Source organism: Enoplosus armatus, chromosome 16 (assembly GCF_043641665.1).
Source record: "Enoplosus armatus isolate fEnoArm2 chromosome 16, fEnoArm2.hap1, whole genome shotgun sequence".
NCBI classification, from domain to species: domain Eukaryota; kingdom Metazoa; phylum Chordata; class Actinopteri; order Centrarchiformes; family Enoplosidae; genus Enoplosus; species Enoplosus armatus.
Window position 1 is genome coordinate 17,483,086 of NC_092195.1, and position 22,555 is coordinate 17,505,640.

Sequence of the window (22,555 nt, forward strand, 5' to 3'; positions counted from 1 at the left end):
CAGCTAGTGCCAGTTTCTACTTCAGCATCTGAAGGCAGATTGAGTCTTTTTAAAGTCGGTGTCAAGCTTTCCATCAAATCGAGCCAGTGGGAGACGATGGTGCATCTGTCAGCAGGCAGGACCCCCCCCCCCTGCAGGAGACTCAGCAACTCACTGAACTACATCTACACATGCCCCCCCCCCCCCCCCGCCCCCCTCAAGTGTTTTATTAAATTCACAAATTAAGTGTTTCAATTAACATGAGTTCCAGTTTTTATTTTCATTTGGCGCCAGTGAGACTTTACATGACGTGCAGTCCAACTGCTGAGCTGCACAGTGAACAATTACCAGCTTTAAAGTGATGAAGTAATCACTGTCCAGAGCAGTTTGGAAGAGACTGGGAGTAAATAGAAAGTGTTTTGCACATCAGAAAACTTCAGAAAGCAGACGTTAACACTTAATACACCTTCAAACTCCTCAGAACAGCTTAACAATATAAATAGAATCGAGCAAAGACAAGAATAGAGTAGAATACCAAGCAGACATCAGTGCACCTGATGCACGTTTATCCCCCCCGGATCAATGGTTCCTAACCTGGGGGTCAGCATCCTCCAAGGGGTCGCAACATACATCTGAGGGAGCACAAGATGATAAAAGAGCTAAGACAGAAAGAAAAAAAAACATGTCTAACACATAAAATAAACATGTTTATTAAATCTGACTTTTTCTTAATACTTTATCCTCTTCAGGTCTGTCAAATAAAACAAATAGTGGAGCCCTTCTGATCGATCGAGGAGGCGCCGACTGTAATCACAATGTCACAGGTTGAAGCACGTCCTCGTTTCCTGTCTGTTTACTCTCAACAAAGGCACAAAATGACCCCAGAAGAAAACAAATACATGAAGGAAAAAATCACTTTGATGTTCACAGAAGAAGGTTGGGAAGCACCCTCAAAAATACAGAAGGGTCCAACATGTCCAATAACACACTTAATAATTAATTGTGTTATTCGCTGAAAGGGCCTCTTGCTAAGTGTGTGATGATTGATATCAAAACTGACAACGAATAAAATAATAAATTCCTTGTAAGCATAAGTTTGCAAAAGAAAACCATGAGCTTTATTTCACATTTAAGGTTGGAAAAACTTTTATCCCACTCTGTCTCTACGGTTTCACATACTGTCACCTTCCTAAAATAATGGCCTAAGTGGTCTAAATCATCTCCTCATGATGCTGGCCACCTCCGGTAAAGTCGCCTGCATCCTCAGTTGAACAGATCACGCAAGTCTACCCCTGTAGTATAATGGCCTGAGTGTCAAGAGTGTGACCGGTTTTTTTTCCTAAGTCAAAAGACAATGTGACTTAGGCAATTTTACAAGCTTTTCAAGATGGCGGCTGCTTCAAGAAGAACAAAAATCTGCCGAGCCACTGAAGTTATTTCCATGATTCAGGGCTCGTCCCCTATTGGTAAGTGATGAGGTTTACTGTAATATAGGCTAGGTTATAAATATTGCATAGTTATTTAGTCTTTTTAGTCAGCAACATAGCTAAGTCCATGAAGCTAGCATTCAGCAAAGAGTGGGAAGGCTCCAGAATCTGTGGCTGTTACAAGTGAAAGGCTTTCTGTGAACTCTTTTCTGTCTTTTCAAACAATATTTCATCTACAGTTTTTGTCTCGTTTTTTCCACATTACATGATCTAATTAAGAAAGATTTGAATACCGTATTATAATCTAACAGCTAGAAGTGATGTGTATAACTAAAAAATTACAAAGGATCCTCTTTACTTTTGTGTTTTTATTTAATGAAAATCTCACTTGAACATAATATTAGTAATCAGAGTTGAGGGTTTAAAATTGCTGAAGTCACAAAGGCACGTTCAAAAATTTGCCTAAGTCATTTATTCCTCTTATGTTACATAATTGACAGACATTGTTATTAGTATGTCAATAGTCATCTATTGTCCTTTTTGAGTGAAATTATTAATAAATATCATATATTCAATATTTGGTTCAGTTTTTTGTGTTTTCTGAAAAACCTGAAAAAATGACTTGGGCCATTATTTTAAGAGGGTGTAGATATATAACCCGTATGGAAGCCACAGTACATGATGTTTACACTGAGAGAAAATACTCGACTGTTTTATCATGGCATCAAATGGAAATACATATTCTAGATGTCAAAACTCAGCCTGCATGATCTTTTTCTTTGCTCACCAACAGGCCACTTGGATTTAACTGACTTAAGAACCCCAGTTATACATTTCTGGGGTTTGCTTCAACACGTTTAATTATATTTTTGTTGCTGTGTCCAACTTGTGAGAATCTCTTGAGATGTTTTATGAAATCTGATAGAAGTGTGTAAACGGAACTGATCTTTTATATGTTTTAACTGAAGAATCAGGAAGTCATTTAGATTATGTCGTGTCGAGTCAGTATGCATTAAAAAAAAAAAAGAAGAAGCTCTGAAAAAGTTCTGTGTTCAAGGGTTAAAACAATCTGAACTTCACGCTAAACTTCATGGAGAAGCGTGAGTGGCGTGGTTCAAGTCAAACACTGTAAATGAGCTCTCACACAATAGATCTGCAAAAGATTATCCCATGTATGTGTCACATGGCATTGTGCGTTTTTTGTGTAGATGGTGACTCATTCATTCAGACTGCACACCCATTAGAGAGAGCGAGACAGAGAGAGAGAGACAGAGAGAGAGACAGAGAGAGAGAGAGAGGAACAACCACCTACCAAGTGCCAAACTTGAGGCCAACCTCTCTCCTCTCCTCCCATCTCATTCTTTCCTATATGGGCACCCACAGATGGATCTGCAGACAGCGCAGTAACAGACTGAACAGTGTCGGAGAAGTAAGAGGGACCCTCTGATCACAGGATAACAAAGAAATCCAACAGAGAAGCCTACGAATATCCTCGGAGCAGAGCTTTCTCCTCAGCTGACCAGCTTTAAAAAAGGTAAATCTTCCCGTCAGAGTTGGCATCTTCTGTGCTGGAACATTACTTTGAGTTTTGGGTGGAGTCGATAACCCCTCCCATGTCTTTTGATTAATTATACTCCATGTCTTTTGTATGTTTTATGCCATTGCACTCAAAAGAGTTGGAAGTTTCTGGATATTTTGCAGTGAATTTTGCTTTCTTTTCAATTCTAAACTTGCAGTTATAACTTTGTTATACTCGTATGGAGGATCAAACATCCACACTGTTCCTTAAAAGTAAAAATAGACTTCAGTGGATGAAATAGGCATGTTTTTAATAATTGATTTCTGGATTTATTTTAACAGTGGTGAATGTATACACTATAATGCAGTGCAATACCTGTACATGCATATGTACATGAGAATAAAAAATTCCATTATTGTAAACTTTCAGAATAATTAAGTTGAAAATCATGTCTGTTTCTGGAAAGATAGCAGATAAGTCATAATGGCGACACCCAAAAACACTCCCCGAGGTGCGAACACACCACTATCCCCCAACCGCATCACCCGGCTCCAGGAGAAGGAGGACCTGTCCAACCTCAACGACCGGCTGGCCGTCTACATTGACAAGGTGCGCTTTCTGGAGGCCGAGAACGCCGGCCTGCGTCTGCGCATCACCGAGTCTGAGACAGAGGTCAGCCGGGAGCTGACGGGCCTGAAGGCCGCTTATGAGACCGAGCTGGCCGATGCCCGTCAGACTCTGGACTCTGTGGCCAAAGAGCGAGCACGTCTGCAGCTGGAGCTGGGCAAGCTTCGAGAGGACCACAAGGAGCTGAAAGCAAGGTGGGGTGCAGCACATCACACACATAACACTGATCAGGGTGGGATGGGAGGTGTCTTTAGGGGGGGCCTCAGCACGTTAGAGGCCCTGAATTCCTTAAAAGCACCCGTGTGTGCTTGTGAGACGATTAAAGCCATGTAACTTTTAAAAGACGAAATAACATTCATCATATTCTTCTTCTTACAAATGAAAAGCTGAGTTCAGAAGCAATAAAACGCACCTTTACTCTGCTGAATACTCTCACGTGGTCTGGTATGACCAGTAGCTAATGCTAACAAACTTCATATATATATTGTTACGTAACATTACTGAGTTTGCTGTCTTTATGACTCTCTTCTACTTGTTCTATTGTTACACTATGTTTTGGCATTTATTATTATCCCTCTAAGTATATAGTACAAGTATCTCTTGGGGCCACAGTGGCTGCTGTTCAGCTAAAACACTTTAAAGTCTATAAAGTCAGAATGACTTGCTTACAAAATAACTGCAGACATCAGTTAACAAGATGATTTCTTCTTCAGTTGCTATGTGAGAACACATAACAGAAAACAAACTGTGACTCCCAAGATGAAATGAAAAGACACTACTGATGCAGATATTTTGTTTATTTGACGACCATGAGAGGAAACAGCTGCCCCCCCCCGAGGCTTCTGAAACTGTCTTTTACCAGATAAAAGGCAACCGTTTGTCCATTAGTGCCTGAGTGAGAGGGTTTTGTGATTGCAGTGTTAACATCCACACACACACACACGTCCTCATTAGCTCCTAATAGCCGATGCCTGTGTAACACTCCGCCGGGGCCACTCCCTAGCTTTAGCATACCCTCCTCATTGCTCACGCTGCACTTTGACGTCGGACTCCGACGCCGACTCCTTCCCCGTGCTGCCACATCCAGAGCCCGATGACTAACTCTTTCCCCCGGTCGCTCCTTCTTCACCAAAGTAACCATTATACACACACACACAAGACGTGGCAGTGTTTAGAGGGCTCCGCTCCTCGCTGCCTTTACTTTTTCCATAAATATTGAGACGACGGCCGTTGTGTGTTTGGCAAAAGCCGAGCCGTTGCCATGGCAGCCTCCCAGCTAAACACCAACGGCTGCGGCTTGTGGCTACCAGACACGCGGAATTGGACGGCAGATCGTTGCGGCCTATGAGTCACATGCACCGAGGTCTTTCCCCTGTTTCTATTACGTCCACGGCTACATCCTCATTTAAAAATAGCCCATATTTGATCCATTAGGCCGCGTAAAGGAAACTGTAGTAATTCACTTTCCACTTTGTTGTTAAGTCACAAAAGCAAAATGGCCGATTGTGTCTCCACAGGAACAACAAGAAGGAGTCAGACCTGGCCGGAGCGTCGCAGAGGCTCAAGGACGTGGAGGCTCTGCTGAACTCGAAGGACGCGTCCCTGAGCACGGCTCTGGGAGAGAAGCGTAACCTCGAGGTGGAGAACAGGGACCTGAAGGCGCAGGTTGCCAAGGTGAACTCAAACCCCCGCTCACTTTAAAACTCAACCACATCTTGGGTCAGTCTTTCTACAAGCTCACCAGCTCTTAGTCTGACCCTCAAAGTGTTTTCCACTTTGTGATTTAAATGTCAGTTTATCAAAGACCCAGTTAGACCACTAGTTGTTTGACTGTGAGGTTTCCCAGTGGGGATTGGAAAGAAATGAAATTCTTTAATCAGTATTTGTGTGTCTGTGAGAACAGGGAAGTCTCTCTCTCTCTCTCTCTCTCTCTCTCTGTCATGGCTGCTTGAGCTCAGACATTTTGATTAAAGAACAGTCTCCCAACTCTCCGGCCCTCTAACTATATTTACCGGATATTTCTGCACTCTGTGGCGTGTTTATGTGAATGTTTTTGCGCATTGCTTTGAACTAATATCCAGTTCCTGTTGTGCTTTCTTAGCTGGACACCAGTTTGGGAGATGCCAGGAAGAAGCTGCAGGATGAGATGCTGAGGAGGGTGGATGGAGAGAATCGCATCCAGACCCTCAAAGAGGAGCTGGAGTTTCAGAAAAACCTCCACTCTGAGGTCAGACCCCCTGAGAATTTTTTCTCTCCCCCTTTTATCACATCAGCGTCCGCCTGTTACTTATGTATTTGTCGGGAGTGAAAATGATTTTGTTGGTAATTTTCCAACAGGAACTGCGGGAGACAAAGAGGCGCCATGAGTCTCGTGTGGTTGAGTTGGACAATGGCCACCAGCAAGATTTTGAAAGCAAGTTGGCAGAGGCGCTGGTGGAGATGCGTAACCAGCACGAACTGCAGATCAAAATGTACAAGGATGAGATTGAGAAGACCTACACTGCCAAGGTAGACTATGAATTTAATGTTGCTGCAAGGTAAAAGAGGGGATCACTTTACAACACGTTTTTGATTGTGGTCTTCAGTGGAGGATAGAATATCATTCATATGACAAACAGCACAGAATAAATATCCCAAACAACATATAATAGGAATGCATGAAACTGTTTTGGTTGGACAGTTTTGATTTACAGCAGGCACGTAGTTTCACAAACTCGTACTAATGAAGCCAAATGAGATTCAGAATGCAGAGTTATTTCATCATTTTATCCATTTTCTACCTTGCTGTTGTTTCTTTCTGTCAGCTGGAAAATGCTCGTCTGTCGGCGGACAGGAGCAGCCACCTGGTCGGAGCAGCACACGAGGAGCTCCAGCAGACACGAGTCCGCCTGGAGTCCATGTCCTCTCAGCTCAGCCAGCTGCAGAAACAGGTGATCTGAACTGAGCGGCTCACACTGATCACAGTCAGGGTTCTTGTATGCATAATGCATTGCATCATTGTATATGTGACGTTTTCTTCATTTTAAAGCAAAATAAAAACAGAAATTAAGATTTAAAAGAATGTGTACTCCATACAAAGTTCAATTGTTCATTTAAAAGCTCATTCGTGCATTTGTGTGTGTGATTATGTGGCCAAAATGTCACTTAATCCAGAATGATATCATTGTGGTCGTCAAACTGTTGCAGGGGTTGACCTATGTACTCGACCCCTCCCGTTAGAGTCCTCTGAAGCTGTGTTTCCAGACTTACTGACAATAACTGTGTGATTCTTCCGTCTGATCCAGCTGGCGGCCCGCGAGGCGAAGATAAGGGACCTGGAGGACGCCTTGTCTCGGGAGCGGGACACCACGCGTCGCATGCTGGGAGAGAAAGACCGAGAAATGGCCGAGATGAGGCATCAAATGCAGCTGCAGCTGGATGAGTACCAGGAGCTCCTGGATGTCAAGCTGGCTCTGGATATGGAGATATGCGCTTACAGGAAGCTGCTGGAGGGAGAGGAGCAGAGGTGTGTTGGCCCTGACGTCACAATGAGTTTATTCAATAAAATAACCCCTGTGCCTCTCACACTCTTTTTACACCAGTGTAATGAACATCATGTTTGTCCCTGCAGGCTGCGTCTCTCCCCCAGCCCCCCGCCCACCAAGATGACAGGAAGTCGTTCCTCTACATCAGGAGCTCTCTCTCGATCGGTCCACTGCAGCGCTCAGAGCTCCCCAGCCAAGAGGCGTCGCCCCAACGACACCGACAGCGAGGCTTCGAGCTTCGCTGGTGGAGCCGTGGCCCGCACTCGCATCACCCAGCAGGCCTCAGCCAGCGGACGGGTCACTGTGGACGAGGTGGACCTGGACGGGAAATATGTCAGACTCAGCAACAAAGCAGATGAGGTGAGAAGACTAATAGGTGGTCTTGTGATGGAATCTAATTGCTCTTTCTGCTACAGTTGCACACTGTGTGGCTGGTCAATATGAGCATGTTGTCTACGGTTTTCTGACATTGTAAAGAAAATAGACCTCTCAGGCCTCATGCAGCTTTACAAGGCCAGATTATTAATTCATTATCTGCTGAAGGAGAATATTTGAGGATTTGACACTAAGAGAAAGAACTGCTGACTTTTTATCCAACCCTCAGGATCAGAATTTGGGGAACTGGCAGGTGAAGCGGCAGGTGGGATCCGGTGCGCCCATCATCTTCAAGTTCCCGGTAAAATTCACCTTGAAGGCCGGCCAGAGGGTCACGGTAAGCGGCACCTTTACTCAGAGACAAAATCACCAATCAGAACAGTGATGAAGACAGTTACAGAAACTTCACCCTACTGTACCTGTAGATCTGGGCCTCTGGTGCTGGTGGAACCCACAATCCTCCCTCTGACCTGGTGTGGAAGACTCAGGCCTCTTGGGGCACCGGAGACCTGTTCCAGACCACGCTGATCAGTGCCAGTGGAGAGGTATTTAAATATACCAGTTATGGTATTCGATGGACACTTAATTTAAGCCTAAAGTATTATGATTACATTACGTTTTATAATGGCCACGGTGCTTTAAAGTGTCAGAAATGCGGAATAAATAAATAAATTAATAAATAAATAAACATGCTTTCTACTCCAGGAAATGGCAATGAGGAAGGTCACCCGCACACAGTTTGAAGAAGAAGATGATGACATGGTGAGAGAAATTGAATTGGTAACATATATACACATCAAACATGAGACGCAGACTTTCAGTGAATTAAATGCTCTAATATTAGTAATGAATCTGTCTCCTTGCCTCAACAGGTGGCTCACAGCACCTGTGGGGACAGTGAGTACAACCTGCGGAGCCGGACGGTGGTCTGCGGCTCCTGCGGACTTCCCTCTGACAAATCCAGCAACTGCTCCGTGACCTCGGCCTCCCGCTCCTTCCGCAGCGGGGGCATCTCCGAGGGTTTACTGCCGCACTCCTACGTGTTCAGCAGCAGCACTCCTCGTAAGGTGGGCACGGCAACACGTACAGCTGATATATGACTTCCTTTTAAACTTTTTAGAAAGCCAACAAATCATTTAGCTACTCTTGGAGGCTGAGTCATGTTTCTGTACGCAAAGATCAAAGGGTTTAATTGACAATTTTTCTGCCTGTATTTTGAATTGATCTGTGCGTGATGATACTAACTTTGTCAATCTTTCTTTCCTCTTAGACTGGAGCCCGAATGGAGAGCTGTCCGATCATGTGAGCCCCTGGATCCAAGCTGAAACACTTCAACTCTATTAGTTTTCAGTTATTAGTTCTTTAGTTACCAGTTGTAGTTGTCAAGTTCAATTCATGTACTTTGGAATCATTTTTTTTACAAGATATTGTATGCAATAAAACTTTATACTGCTTTTTTATAATGTACATAGGCATGCTTTTGAAATAATCTTTTAAATGACGATTAACGCAGTCACTTTTGTTAGTATTGGTGACATTAAGGGTTGGAAATTTATACCAGGCTTCCACCTAAATATGCAGTAAAGATAAACCTACCGGGTACTTTAACAGCTTAAAACAACTCTTTGGACTCATTTATTCTAATAACCTTGTTTACTGGTGATATCAACAGCTGATATTGCTGGTAGGTAAAATCATACTTTCTTGTGCTATTCATATCAGAGTTAAATCAGATTTTCATTGCACTCCGTAAACATGCTGGTGCAGCAGGGTTGCAGTAAATTCATTTAGATTTACATTTATTTTGAATAGAATAAGCTTGAAGTAAATTGACCCCAACCTTGCCAAAGATCTACAGAATATTTTGTATTTTTGCTGATATCAATAAACACGTTTTCAGAATTCTGCCGTATTTGTCTCGTTCAACAAAAGTGATGTGATATCCGTTTTACCAAAGCATAGAAATATTATAATGTACAGGCCATTTTAATTGTGGGGTTCTTACTGGCTGATTGTGGCTGCCTGGCTGATTCATTTACACGGATGGTCTTTTTGTCTTTTGAAAATCTGAGACATCCAAAAGTAAATATGTCAATATCTTTGAACTGTGTATTTAAAACCATCAACATTTAAAACATCAACTTAAGAAATGTGCAGATTATTGTATCTATACAGAAACTTCAGATAATACTTAATCGTAAAATATTAGTTATTCTTCCACCACAGTTCATTTTAATAACAGAAGCAGCATTAAATACACTCCTGGTACAGTACTTTCTTCCTCGTCGATTTATGCTCCAGAATCGGACTTTTATTTTGAAATCAGAGCACTGTTTTTGTTGTTTTCAAACCCGGAAGTGGACGACACCGTTTGGCTGCGAGTGTTGTAACACGGCGCCACCGTTTATAAGTATATTATCGCTCCGTAAGTTGTGTCACTGCATTGTTTAAAGGGACAAGCGTGCATGTGAAGTTGTTCTCAAGAAAAGCTTATTAACATTTGGTGAGTTTAATTAATCTTTAATACACGAAGTCAAAGCTCGTAGCAAATCCTGAACGTTAGCTAGCAGCTCACAACAACTCAACAGCCTGGAGACTGGAGCTGAACTGTAGCTGAACTTGACCCTTCTGGGTTTTAAGTCTGTCGTTTGTAAACAGTAACTCAACAAACCTCTTTAATTAACATAATTTAACTGTCATGTCCATTAAGGGCATGTTAGCTAGCTTAGTTGCCTTCTGCTAAAGTTACCAATTAGAGTTAGTAAGGCTCACACAGGTGGAGCTGTTTGAAGCAGACAAAATAAAGATCATCACATAAAATACTGTCAGCATGGCGCGTATTTATATCAACTGATGTGTGCACAATCACTTACTAAGTAGTATGTTAATCAAGTTTATGTTAATTGAATTGAGCTGCACGTTATGAAGTAAAACTAGATTTAAAATAGTGTGTCCTTATTGATTTATTTTTTAATTTGACAGAACAACAGACTTGTTCATTGTTTTGTCTTGATGTTAGTTCTGAAACTATTTGGTAGAAAGAAAGATTAGTTGATTAACAAATGTTTTTATAATTGGTCTTTTATAGTGTAAAAATGCCAATAATTTGCTGCTCCAGCTTGTCAAATGTGAAGAGTTATGCTTTTCTCTGTTTTCTATAATTGTGAATGTTATAGTTTGGGATTTTGGACTGTTGAATTTATTTAGTCTGTAAAATGTCACAAGCTCACATTGGCGTTTTAAATAGCTTTTTTTCTGTCTGACCAACAGTCCAAAACCTGAAGATATTGAATTTACAACAACAGAAAGAGAAGCAGTAAATCCTCACATCTGAGCTGCTGGAACCAGCAAGTGTAATAATACTTCTTCTTGATAAATTGACAGCATTAGTTCAAACAAAAACAAACAAAAAAAAAACAACTATTTGATTTGAATCAAATGATTAATCCGAACTTAATAAACAGATTAATAGATCATGAGTAATAATTAATTTGGCACGATCATTTCAGTGCAGTATGATTCAGTTTGATCTCTCAGCCCTAATTACAAGTTCAGATTTGTGTATTAAAGTTAACAGAAAAAGGCAAAACTCAATTTACTTTGGCACCAAGAATCTGTGTGTCATCTCTTCCTGTAGAGAATATTGAGCAGGAGCTGAGAGCTCAGATATGATTGATGCAAATCCCCTTCCGGGACTGTGAGTACGCAGCCTGCAGGTGGATGGAAGGAGCAAAGAAAAATGCAAGCAAGCAGTGAAAGCCATGTAGCAGCTGTGGGAGGCAGCAGCGTCAGCAGACTGAGCAGCAGAGCTTTCATTAGTGGGAAGAGTATGGACACCAACAAAGGAGCTGTCTGTCTGAAACATAGCTCACAGGCTTTGCTTCATGTAAAAGTTTCTTGCTTTGGCAACAGTTACACTTCTATCAGTTCATTAAGTCATGGGATCGATGTGGCGACTCACATCGCTGTGGTCTCTTCTGTTCCAGGAGTTCGGATCCATCTGGATGTTGAGTGCGAGGGCTCTGTTTGGGATCGGCTTCCTGGTGACCTCAAGGGCCACAGCAGTCCTCGCTCAGACAGGGACATGTCCGCTGTCCGCTGCAGCTAACAACCACAAGAAGGACTGTTTCAGTAGCAGACCAGCATCCACCATGGCCCAGACCATCAAATATCTCGGGTGAGGTTTTACATCTTGTACACAGAGCGGTAAAACCATTCACAGACTGTCCAGACTGACCTGTAGATGCTCCACAGGCAGGAGGAGGCCCAACACATTGATGAGGAGCTCTTCAGTGAGTACGGCTTCAGCGTGGACCAGCTGATGGAGCTGGCTGGACTCAGCTGTGCCACAGCCGTCACCAGGGTGAGATGTCAATCAGGACTCTTATTTTGAAATAAAAATTACTATGTTTAATGTATAGCTGCAGTGATTAGTCAATTAATCGATTAGTCGATTGAAAGACAATTAATCTGCAACTGTTTTGATCATCAAATAATCGTTTCAGACAAATGTGACGGTTTTATGATTTTATTTGATTACTTGATAGTAAACCGAATTTTAAAAAATATAAATATAATAATATACATTTTTAATTGATAATGAAAATAACTGCTGCAGCCCACTAAACAATGTACCGGTGAGCAGCCATTTTAAGGCAGGAATCTGATTATTGTTATCAAATATGGACAGCTTTGAACATATCATTAAGTTTTTATTTCCCTTATTCATGAGTTTTTATTTTTCTCTTATTCCACTTATCAGTCAACTTGCTTTGTGTGGCACCTATCATCATACAAGTTAGTGCAACTACAGACAACTGACAAAAAGCAATGGGAGACTAATGCGCCCCAAAAATAGAAATATAGCCATGTTTCTTAAGTGAAATAGAATGGATAAAAACAATAAAAGATTAAAAAAAACAATAAAAACAACGACCATAGCAACCACTTTGGTATTGTAATTGATTATTGTCAATAATGCATACACCATAAAGACCTTTTAGATATCAGCTATATTTGGTTTCTCCATCAAAAGTCTAGCTGTGTTCCAGGAAACCAGGTGGTACATGCACACGTCTAAATCAGATTACTGCCTGAAGAGGGGAGTAATCAGATCACTCCGTCTTCTAACTCTACATCACTAGAAGCATTTCTCTTGAGTAGCTGCTGTAAAGAAAATCCTCTTTTCCTCGTCAAATACCAGCTGAAGTGCAGTGCTGTATAGATTTTTTCCCGTCTGTTTCTTCCTGCAGGCGTATCCAGTTACCTCCCTGGTCAAGGCCAGACCGTCTCTGCTGGTGATTTGTGGACCAGGTAACAACGGGGGCGATGGCCTGGTCTGTGCCAGACATCTTAAACTCTTTGTGAGTGTCCTTTACTGGTGTGACCGTAAGATACTCTGCAGCAGTGGTGGAAAGAAACGAAATACATTTCCTCACGTACGGGACTTAAGTACACTTCTGAGGTACTTTGGTGCGTACTTTGCAGTTGGTTTTTTAACATATGATGAGCCTCTAAAACTTCTTCTTATTAAGTCATTTTATCTGGAGTTAAACAATCTGCTAGTGTAGCAGGAATATTTCAACCAGACTGAAATATTGCACTGGAAAATAATGTTTGGAGGACTCAATTATTGACATGAATTGATCTGTAGGATTGATGTTTTCGCAGATTAAACTGATAAACACTGTATAAAGTAGTTAAAATCAGCTCACCACGACCAGCTACAATAAAAATGCTGCTTACAAATCAATACAGTGAGAACAAGTACTTTTACTTTTGTTGCTTATGTACATTTAGCTGATAATGCTTTTGTCTAAGATTTTAAATGCAGGGCTTTTACTGCTCATGGAGTATTTTTTACATTGAGATATTACTACTTTTACTGAAGTAAAGGATCAGAATACTTCTTCCACCCCTGCTGTACAGCACTCTACAGTACATTAATGCTCCATGAGTGTATTTGGCCAGATTCTGACCTCAGACTGTTTAGTAGCGTTAAGACCATGTAAGGACAGTCTTTGCTAAAAGAGTCTGAAGGCATTCTTCACCCACAATACTCTATCAAACCACTCTGTGCAGAGTGGAAATTAACTTTGCTTGGTCAAACTTGCGGCTATCAATTTCCAAACAATGAAGGTTGTGGTGTGTCCTCTTGCAGGGTTACGAGCCCACCATCCTGTACCCGAAGAGGCCGAACAAACCTCTGTTCCAGGGCCTGACCACGCAGTGCCAGAAAATGGAGATCCCCTTCCTGACTGAGATGCCTGAGGTTTGGTGTTAATTAATTATGCAGCAGAGTTATTCACAGTGGTGTTCTGTTCATAGTTCTGTTTATGAGTATGCATTTTATTCCAAGATATGTGAGTACTGTATTACACATTATTAGAAGCTCTGAATTATCCCTGTGGGGGAACCAAACAACACAGTCAATAATACAATCGATAAGTCATGATGCAGAGGCTGGATTAGTTAACATTCACAGGGTTTTTGCACATATGCTTAGTTGGTCTTTTGAGGCAGTGTGAAAGATAAACGACAATTTATGGGGAAAAAATGATTTCTCAGGCTAAGGTGATTGATGAGGCTTACAACCTGGTGATAGACGCCATCTTCGGCTTCAGCTTCAAGGGGGCTGTTCGAGAGCCCTTTGGTTCCATCCTAGGCGTGCTGAAGAAGACGACGGTCCCCATAGCCAGCATCGACATCCCCTCAGGTCAGTCCTCACACAAGAATATGGATTTCCACTGAAGACAAATGTACTTCCTGCCGTGTTGGTGAATTTTAATCTCCTGAAAAGTGGCGCCTAACAGATTGCTGCACAAAACTTTGTATGTTCCACTGCTTTGCTCGCTATAGATACAAGACTATTTAACAAATTTCTATTTCTATGCCCAGTTTCTCCTTGGTTGTTGTGGGAAACATGAACTCCAGCCTCACAATGATCGGTTGTCTCATTGTTTAAAAGTGCTCGGCTCAGTTGGGTACAATAGACATTTTCCAATGAATTACATGTAAATGAGGCTGTGGCAAAACTTTCCAGCTTTAACATGACCAAACCTTCTGTAACCCAGACATCTTGAAAATGTATCACCTGGGGTGTATAAATATAATTCACTTGACTGATTGTCATGACTTCTACTGTGTATATTCACTCACAAGAGGAGGAAGAAGAAGGGGAGGCTGGACTGTATTGTGAAGTCCTGTTTGTTTGTTTTTTTAAAGGTTGGGATGTGGAGGAGGGCAGTGCAGATGGACTGCAGCCCGACATGCTCGTCTCTCTCACTGCTCCCAAGAAGTCTGCCTCCTCGTTCAGAGGACGATACCACTTCCTGGGAGGCCGGTTTGTGCCACCGGGCCTAGAGAAGAAGTACCAACTCAACCTGCCCCAGTACCCCGGCACGGACTGTGTGTTACAACTGTAGGTGTGATGAGAGGTGTCGGTGGCCCCAGGATGAGTGTCGAATTTAAAGGAATAGCTCAACATTTTTGGACATAATTCTCATCCTCATCTTTTTCCAAGAGTTAGATGAAAAGGTCGATACCACTTTCTAATTACAGAGCTGGAGTCTGGAGGTGAATAGCCTAGCTTAGCATTAAGACTGGGGGAAAAAGGGGGAAACAGCTAGCCTGGCTCTGTCCAAAGTTGGAAAATATGCCTACCAGCACCTCTAACGCTCACAAATTAACACGTACCTCGACTGTAACTATTTCTCAGCCAAAACAGCCAAGTGCAAGTAATTTGAACCTGTGTTCATTGACTGAATCTCGCCCCCCCCCCCCATGCTATAGAGGGAGATGGATAAACTGTTGTTCCTCAAGAGGTAATTACTGCACATAAGGCCTGTAAAACAACAAGTTGTCATGTTTGCATTTCTGTTTGTGTATGGATTCAAACCTGTGACCTTTGACTGCACTGCTAAGCCACATCCTGACTCCAGCTCTGTACTTAACACACAGCCATGAGAGCGGTATCAATCTTCAACCTTTGGAAAGAAATCAAATACGCATATTCCCCTAAATGTTAAACTATTACTTTAAATCTGGGAATTTGATTGGTTCCCATTGAGTGGATGATGGTGGGTGTGATCTTAAGGCAGTGCTGTGAATCCAACAAGGCGTTATAATAGAGCACGTGAAAGCACAAAGCTTTAACATGGTGGTTGCTTCAGCGACATGAAAATAAACAACATTTAAAACGATTGGAAGTTTGTCTGCATTATTATTTCACTTCAATGCTAAAACATTTATCAGACAAACCAGCAAAATCTCTATGGTGACGTGCGTTATTACCATCAACAGAAGACTTGTGTACTTTTTCAGTTTTTATTAGTACATGTTAAGGTTTCATTGAATGTACAACTAGCAACTGGAAAGACAGCCTATCATAATCCATGACATTATAGTTTAGAAATACCTTTAGCATACACGTAGTGCGTCTCATTATTTATACATTAGGTGGTGATGATGTAGTAAAAAGCTTTCTTTTACAATCCAACAGACCCCCTTAGTACCACTTAGATTTTATATAAATGTGTGACTACATATATTTAAAGAAATACTGTATGTACAGTATATGCTTTTGACGATGTGGCTCATTAATGCATAATGCTTTTTCATGTTGAGTGCAGAACATGCTTTTGCGCGCAGAATACTATATACAGTGCTGGTACCATGCTCTCTTTGTACGTCATATCCATTTGTGATCTTTGTCAAGGAAAAGGTAAAATAGAGACTTGAGATGAAGAGGAGTGTTTTCCCCAAGTTGTCTACATGCAGGTCGGAGGGTGGAAGGATGTCAGTCCACGGAAGAAGCCTGGAGATAAAGACAACGCGTATTAATGGACTTAATGGCACTTATTCAAAAATCCAGTTCATCAATAGACACAAGACCCTAGTGTTACGATGTAATGCAGGGCAGTTGTATTAGTTTTAGCAAGGTGCACCTTCTCAGTAAATCAAAAATATACGACAAAAATACTGTTCAAGAACTTTGCCGAAATGTATTCATCATTATTTCATTTAACTTTTAATCTAACCAGGAAGTATCTTGATATATTCTCTATTACAAGAGACTCCTGGCCAAAGTGGGGGGGGGGGGGGGGGGGTAAAGTGGTTAGAGGAAAACGTCTTGTCTGTACGGTAAATATAAAGCTGAAGCCAGCAGCCTGTTAGCTTAGCTTAGCATTAAGACTGAAAGTAAGGTAAGAGTAAAATCCCCCTAGCATCACCCCTAAAGCTTACTCATTAACATGTTAGTATCTCGTTTGTTTAATCTGTACAAAAACCAAAGCGTAAAAAAAGACATTTATATTATCTTTCTCTCAGCAAGAAAGCAAACAAGAATATTCCCTAAAATGTCGAACATTTCATTAATGCATCACATAAGAACACACACAGTCTACAGTCTAAAATTGGCAAAGTTATTATTTAAATCAGAGAACTGTTGAACTGATCAAAGAATAAGTAGCGTATGATGAATCTGAGCGAGTATTCAATGCCGGCTTTTGGTCCTTGACAGTTTTCAATACCCAGTGCTACTATCTGGACACAGCTCAGTTGGGACCAAACAAGTACTGATGTTCGATACCCAGCCCTAGTTAGAACTGGTCGACAAGGGACTCAGTGTACCTGATATCCAACCATACAAAAAGGACATTTCATTCCTTTAGTGTTTTTCGTTGTTGTTGCTGTGACACATTGAATGGCAGATATATATATATATCGTGGAATGATGCACATGCAGATCACAACATACCTGTGCTATTCTCCGACCTGCACCCCTGCACAGTTATCTTTACTTTCTGAGGCTATCGCTAAATATTCAGCATTTCTAAAAGGAAAAGAGAGAAAAAAAAACAACTCTTATCACAATGTTAAACGTTTTACTTTGAAATGGGTGGAAAAACATGCAAAAACAAAACATCACAGCTATGGTTGTATGACAAGGTCTTTGTTCCTTTTTTCACTTACAGGAGGGAGGTTTTGGTTTTTACTAGGGAGGAGGATGACAGGATGGGACGGACAAGACGAAAACATGACAAGTAGACACAGGGAGCGAGAGACGTTAGACAAAGAGACACAAGTGACACCACACAAGCACGATGGAAACATTGATAATCTTAAAAACAAGTAGGTAAGAGGACAGAGCAAAGTGGAGGAGAGAAAAATGAACCAAAGAGAGGACGTGAGAAAAAAAACATTTTAAATTATAGGCGTGACTTCAGCAAAAGAACATGAATAAAGTATGGCAATATTCATGGGGAAGTACACACTTTTCAAAGCATCATTTTCACACCAAATGAACAGTTTGGGAGTTAGCTTTCGGAGTAAAGGCCCAGTCGCACCAGAAAGTGTCAGCTGTGCGAAATATTTGCTTCTAGAAGCTTGGTGCAGCTATTGGTGAACCACCGTAGCTGGCGAGCTAGCTGGCAGCCAGGAAAATGAGAGTACTCGTCTATTTTCTCTCTACTGTGCCGTTTACCCCCCTCACATTTTGTTCTCTGGATTGTATTTAATTCACTGAAGAGTCATCGAAGAGGTGACAAAGCACTCCAAGCCAACGAGCTTGCTAACTAGTTAGCTTGGTGACCGACTCACTAACAGGACAATAAATTCACAAGTTTATTCAAGAGACATATTTGTACCATCACCTCATAATTGTCTCATAACTGACCGCAAACTATTCCTCTTTTGTGGAGCAGACAGACGGGTGGGAGTTATTAAGCTAATAAGCTACGACAGTTAGCTCCCTTCAGTTTGGCCTATCCGGCTCTCCATTCGCTCGAGGTTGAGTGGTTCAGTGATTCCATGGAAATTAATTGATTTCACTGCAAAATTTAGCAGTTTTAAATGCTTGTGTGACTGGGCCTTACCCCAGATGTGTGTTGTTTCAAGCTTTACACACACTAGAGCCAGACCGATATATCGGTATCGCCGTATATACTGGCCAATAAGTAACAGAAGATTTGTTTGAGGTAATTCCATTACAGTTTGTCCACCAGAGAGCACTGACCCGCTCAGTACGTATCCAAGTCACAATTCTTTAATAACCAAATTGAAGGAATCCTTTTCAAAATGTGTTGCTTAGGTTGTGTTTATGTAAAAGAAAAAAAAGGGTCGATATATCGTTACTGGATGTTTTTAGACTCAAATGTCTGTGTAGGGATTTTCCTTAAAAATCCAGTACTTTCTAAGGCTCAGCAACACACATATGGTTTTAATGTTATTCATAAAAACCTTGTATCTCCAAAGTGTCTGCTTTTCAATAGAAACACAACAATGTTTTTAGCTTGACCCCTATTTTTTGTGGCCAAAGTCATCGAAAAGAATCTTCTCATCTATGAAACAAAACTAATGCACTGTAATCCTTTAATACAATTAAAAACCAAATCACCGAAACTGGAGTTACAAGGTTTTCACATGTCTTGAGCTTAGGTGCATACAGACGTATGTAATAAAATTGCTTACGCTGCTTCTCGTAATGCTTCTTCCCCGGCTGCTGATATCTTTCTGTAGCAGTATATCATCTCTATGAGGAGCCAGACCTGAAGGCCAATGATGGACACGTACATCATGACCTCGGACACGATGGAAGCTGTTCCTCTGGTGGCTGCACACAGGAAGCCAGGAAATCAAGGAATCGGACAAAACACCAAAGAGAAAATGATGGGATTTCTTTTAGTGTGTGTGTAAGACGGACTCTGAAGAGAGTAACTGCATTTCAAGAACATTGTGTTGTCATAGACTGCATTATATTCCTGATTTCTTATTGTTCCCCTCTGGGATATTGTACGGGCTACCTGTGAATCATAGCTAGATCTTTTCTATCTCAGACTCAATTTCAAAATAACTAACGGCTGTATCCTCACTCGGCACTGCATCAGATATATCAAGATGCAATGAAAATGTTACAGCAAAGCTACCTGAGGCCAAGAAAGACCTGTTTTTAGATGCTAGCTTAGTCCCAATCCTGCTCCTAGTCAATCTGAGCGTCTTGGGAGGAGCAGAGAGCTATCAGATATCCCAAAAATTTGATTGCTCGAATCACCTCAGGAGGCAGATTTCAAACCCGTTTAAATATTATTTTACTCTGCCATAATGTGCTTTGAAAATGTGACATTAAATTTTGGCCATCCATTAAATGATTTGTAGGACTTTCCAGATTTTTTAACGTAATGTAACTTTGAAAGCCAGGTCGTGTTCTTAAATCCTGCTACTGGTGATTCAATCTGTGCTTGTATCACAGGCCAGATAGTTGAAGCTGCACTGCAGTTGATTTCATCGTACCTTTGGCCACCACGGAGAGGTGGACCACCTTGCTGACAACGGTGTTGTACTCGTAGTTTTCGTAGAAGAGGATGCGGTTGAGGAAGCAGCGGTAGGTGCCCGTGTCATTGAAGGTGACGTTGAGCAGGTATATGGACGCATCTTGGATGTCGTTGCTCCTCTTGCTTCCGTTCCAATCCACGCGGTCCAGAAAGTTGTCGTTTTCAATAGTGGGGCCGTCCTCGTTGTAGGTGTAGATCTGATGCCACAGAGACATCAAGGTTAAACAAAATGCTGCTGCGAGAGAAAACTCATTACTCATTACTGCACATATATGTCTGTACAATCATGTATATGGCCTAAGTATTGTAATGTACTATGTATAATACACTTTATTACTTAACATTGTTATCTATGTTTCCTACCTCCTTAGACTGTTTCTTGCACTGCTGTAAAAAAAAATTTTATATAACAAGCTCAGTTTTTTCTTAGAATTTTAAATTAGTTCATAGGATGATGTGAGAGTCAATGAGGATAGGTGGTAATAAGAGCAGATGATCCCATGAGTCCCCAAAGCATGCGTATCAAGGTTTGAGGAAGAATTTATCGTCATTCTCTCCGTATGCAATACTCAGTAAGTTGTTTTCCTTCAGTGTTAAGCTGTACACAATAAGAATAAGACAGTAAAGCGCAAGTAGTATTAACGTATCACAGTCTGGGGAGCCTGAAGTTGCTGTATCTATCTATATGTATCTATGAGCATATATACCTAACACATTTATTTATGTGAATATATGGGGAAATCATTTGTTTTTATTGCCACATAGAGACATTAAGAAAAGATTTAACCTGAGATTCACCACAGAAATCCAGATGACAGACGCTATTTTGCTGGAAAGGGTCTTTGTACCATTTTTCCCATGAACCATATATGCAGCTACATTATCACAGAGGATCCAACACAAAGTCAACACAGTCGTGTGTCATCTCTGTGCTGAGCTTTAATGATCTCTGTGGTGTAAAATATCACAATCGATTCCATCTGAAACCCACGATGACCTGGGCGCTATCAGTGTGTATGTGTGTGTGTGTGTGTGTGTGTGTGTGTGTGTGAGGGAGAGAGACAGAGTGAGGAAAGAAGAGAGCTTGGGTGTGCACTATATAGCCATGCATATATAAATAGCTTGCGTCTTGGGTAATGTTACCCAGAACAAGTTTGATTTTAAGGATGCTTGCACGACTGAAACTCTTTAAGAAGCGCAACACCTTCCTGTACTCCACTGTGTCAGTTACATTTTGTGCTGGCATCGGACTAAAAATACCGAAGCAACGGTGGATTTGCACTCACGTGAACAAAGTCGGCCCCTCCTTTGGCTCTGAAGAACCATTCGACGGTGGCAGAACCCTCCACCTCACTCCTCCTCTTGCAGGAGATGCAGCCCAGTTTGAAGCCCTTGCCGGCCACTGCCTCTGTGTCAGAGTCCACCTCTGCGCAGGCCCCACGGCAGTTGCACATGGCTAACAAAGAGAGATAGACATTCATTACTCTAGGTTAACATGATGTAGCAACAAAATATGAAGGCTGCAGATAATCAGCTCGACTCACCAAACATGTTGAGGAAAACAAAAAGGAACAGTATGTACATTGCTGCCATGTCACCGGATGTTAGAGCTGCTGTTTTGTTTGACGAGGGGCCTCAAGAAGTACAATCTTTGACACCGACGCTCCAGGTATGGAGCTCCAAAAGATGACACTCATAAACTGAGCACCTCCGAGTTTGTAATAATCTTTTGGATATTTGCAAAGGTTTTCTCTTATATTCTAAGAAGACTGGAGCTTCTCTGTAAATGTTACAAGCTGTGCATCAGTAAAGTGAAGGCTAATATCATATGTATGTGTCAGGAAGCTAGAGTTGATGTCCTATGGAACCACTGTTAGTATCTCAGTTCTTTGGCTCAATCCAACAGTTTTTTTGTTGGTTGCAGATTGTATTGCCACAAGTTATTGCTGCCTCCTAATTTATCTCTGTTCAACTAATGCATTCTGGGCCTTCTGCTTGTAATTATCAAGTAGGATATGAAGCAATCCAGATAGGCTATCTAGTGGCTCACAGTGATTCCCAGATCAGCACCCTGAGATCCGATTGTCTTTTTTCCCTGAGGTCCTAATGTGAGATGCACAGAGCAGTCATTAGACCTGTCTGGGGCCACATGCTCTGCTCCCTTATGTTGGCAATTACAGCACGAGTACACAAAGGATATAATAAATGTGTGTTTATATAATGTGCAACATGCAAGCTACTGACTCGACGTCTACAATACACTTACACTCCAGTGCATATATAATTAATTTGCATGCTCTATTATAAGAATTAAATGGCTACCTCTTGAGGGCTACACGCTACCAATATTTAATGCAGACCAATCTAATGGTCTAGAGATAATTATCCATAATCGGATCACTGAAATCAGAGCCTACTGTCCTGAATTAGAGGCCTCCTCTCCTCGAGCTGAGTCGTCTCTTTGGAGAGAGAAAAAATAAATAAACGCCGTCCTCTCCTGCGATGACAGCTGAATGTGGAAAGACTTGTAATCTCATCTATCTGATGACCCCGTGCTCGTAGAAGAGATGCTCCCGTCGTGCTGGCATTTCACATAAAACTGCGCGAGCGCACACGGATACATAAAAGCCAGAAGAGAAGAAGAAAAAAATAAAATATATGAAAAACGTCCTGTGCGGGTTATTTTATCCTGCGCCACAGCGGCACACACTGTCGCTCAGGACAGAGGATACTGCAGATGCACTGCGGTAAAAACGGCCGTGCGTGTATGACTGA

The 22,555-nt window shown here is 41.6% G+C and overlaps 3 protein-coding genes across 4 annotated transcripts; 2 read left to right on the forward strand and 1 right to left on the reverse strand.

The window, feature by feature from the left end:
- The first annotated feature begins 3,408 nt into the window (after positions 1 to 3,408).
- LOC139298664 (lamin-A-like) lies at positions 3,409 to 8,757 on the forward strand. The gene is made up of 12 exons (XM_070921367.1): positions 3,409 to 3,746; positions 5,070 to 5,226; positions 5,654 to 5,779; positions 5,890 to 6,060; positions 6,357 to 6,482; positions 6,837 to 7,057; positions 7,163 to 7,436; positions 7,681 to 7,788; positions 7,877 to 7,996; positions 8,157 to 8,213; positions 8,324 to 8,518; positions 8,722 to 8,757. Exons 1-12 carry the CDS (start codon positions 3,409 to 3,411, stop codon positions 8,755 to 8,757), a joined length of 1,929 nt encoding a protein of 642 aa, XP_070777468.1.
- A 1,052-nt stretch (positions 8,758 to 9,809) lies between these two features.
- naxe (NAD(P)HX epimerase) lies at positions 9,810 to 15,652 on the forward strand. 2 transcript variants are annotated; one of them, XM_070921619.1, is made up of 7 exons: positions 9,810 to 9,876; positions 11,438 to 11,628; positions 11,706 to 11,814; positions 12,704 to 12,814; positions 13,612 to 13,722; positions 14,019 to 14,166; positions 14,676 to 15,652. In XM_070921619.1, exons 2-7 carry the CDS (start codon positions 11,456 to 11,458, stop codon positions 14,873 to 14,875), a joined length of 852 nt encoding a protein of 283 aa, XP_070777720.1. In that variant the 5' UTR covers positions 9,810 to 9,876; positions 11,438 to 11,455; the 3' UTR covers positions 14,876 to 15,652. The 2 variants fall into 2 exon arrangements, with proteins under 2 accessions (XP_070777720.1, XP_070777718.1); XM_070921617.1 differs by having other exon boundaries at positions 9,818 to 9,954.
- Positions 15,653 to 15,805: 153 nt separating this feature from the next.
- On the reverse strand, positions 15,806 to 21,762 carry scn1bb (sodium channel, voltage-gated, type I, beta b). Its single transcript, XM_070921821.1, has 6 exons — positions 21,325 to 21,762; positions 21,067 to 21,236; positions 19,740 to 19,977; positions 18,921 to 19,062; positions 17,209 to 17,283; positions 15,806 to 16,266 (listed from the first exon to the last, which is right to left on the reverse strand). The coding sequence occupies exons 1-5, from the start codon at positions 21,371 to 21,373 to the stop codon at positions 17,214 to 17,216; spliced, it is 669 nt and encodes a 222-aa protein (XP_070777922.1). The 5' UTR covers positions 21,374 to 21,762; the 3' UTR covers positions 15,806 to 16,266; positions 17,209 to 17,213.
- Between the last annotated feature and the right edge of the window lie 793 nt (positions 21,763 to 22,555).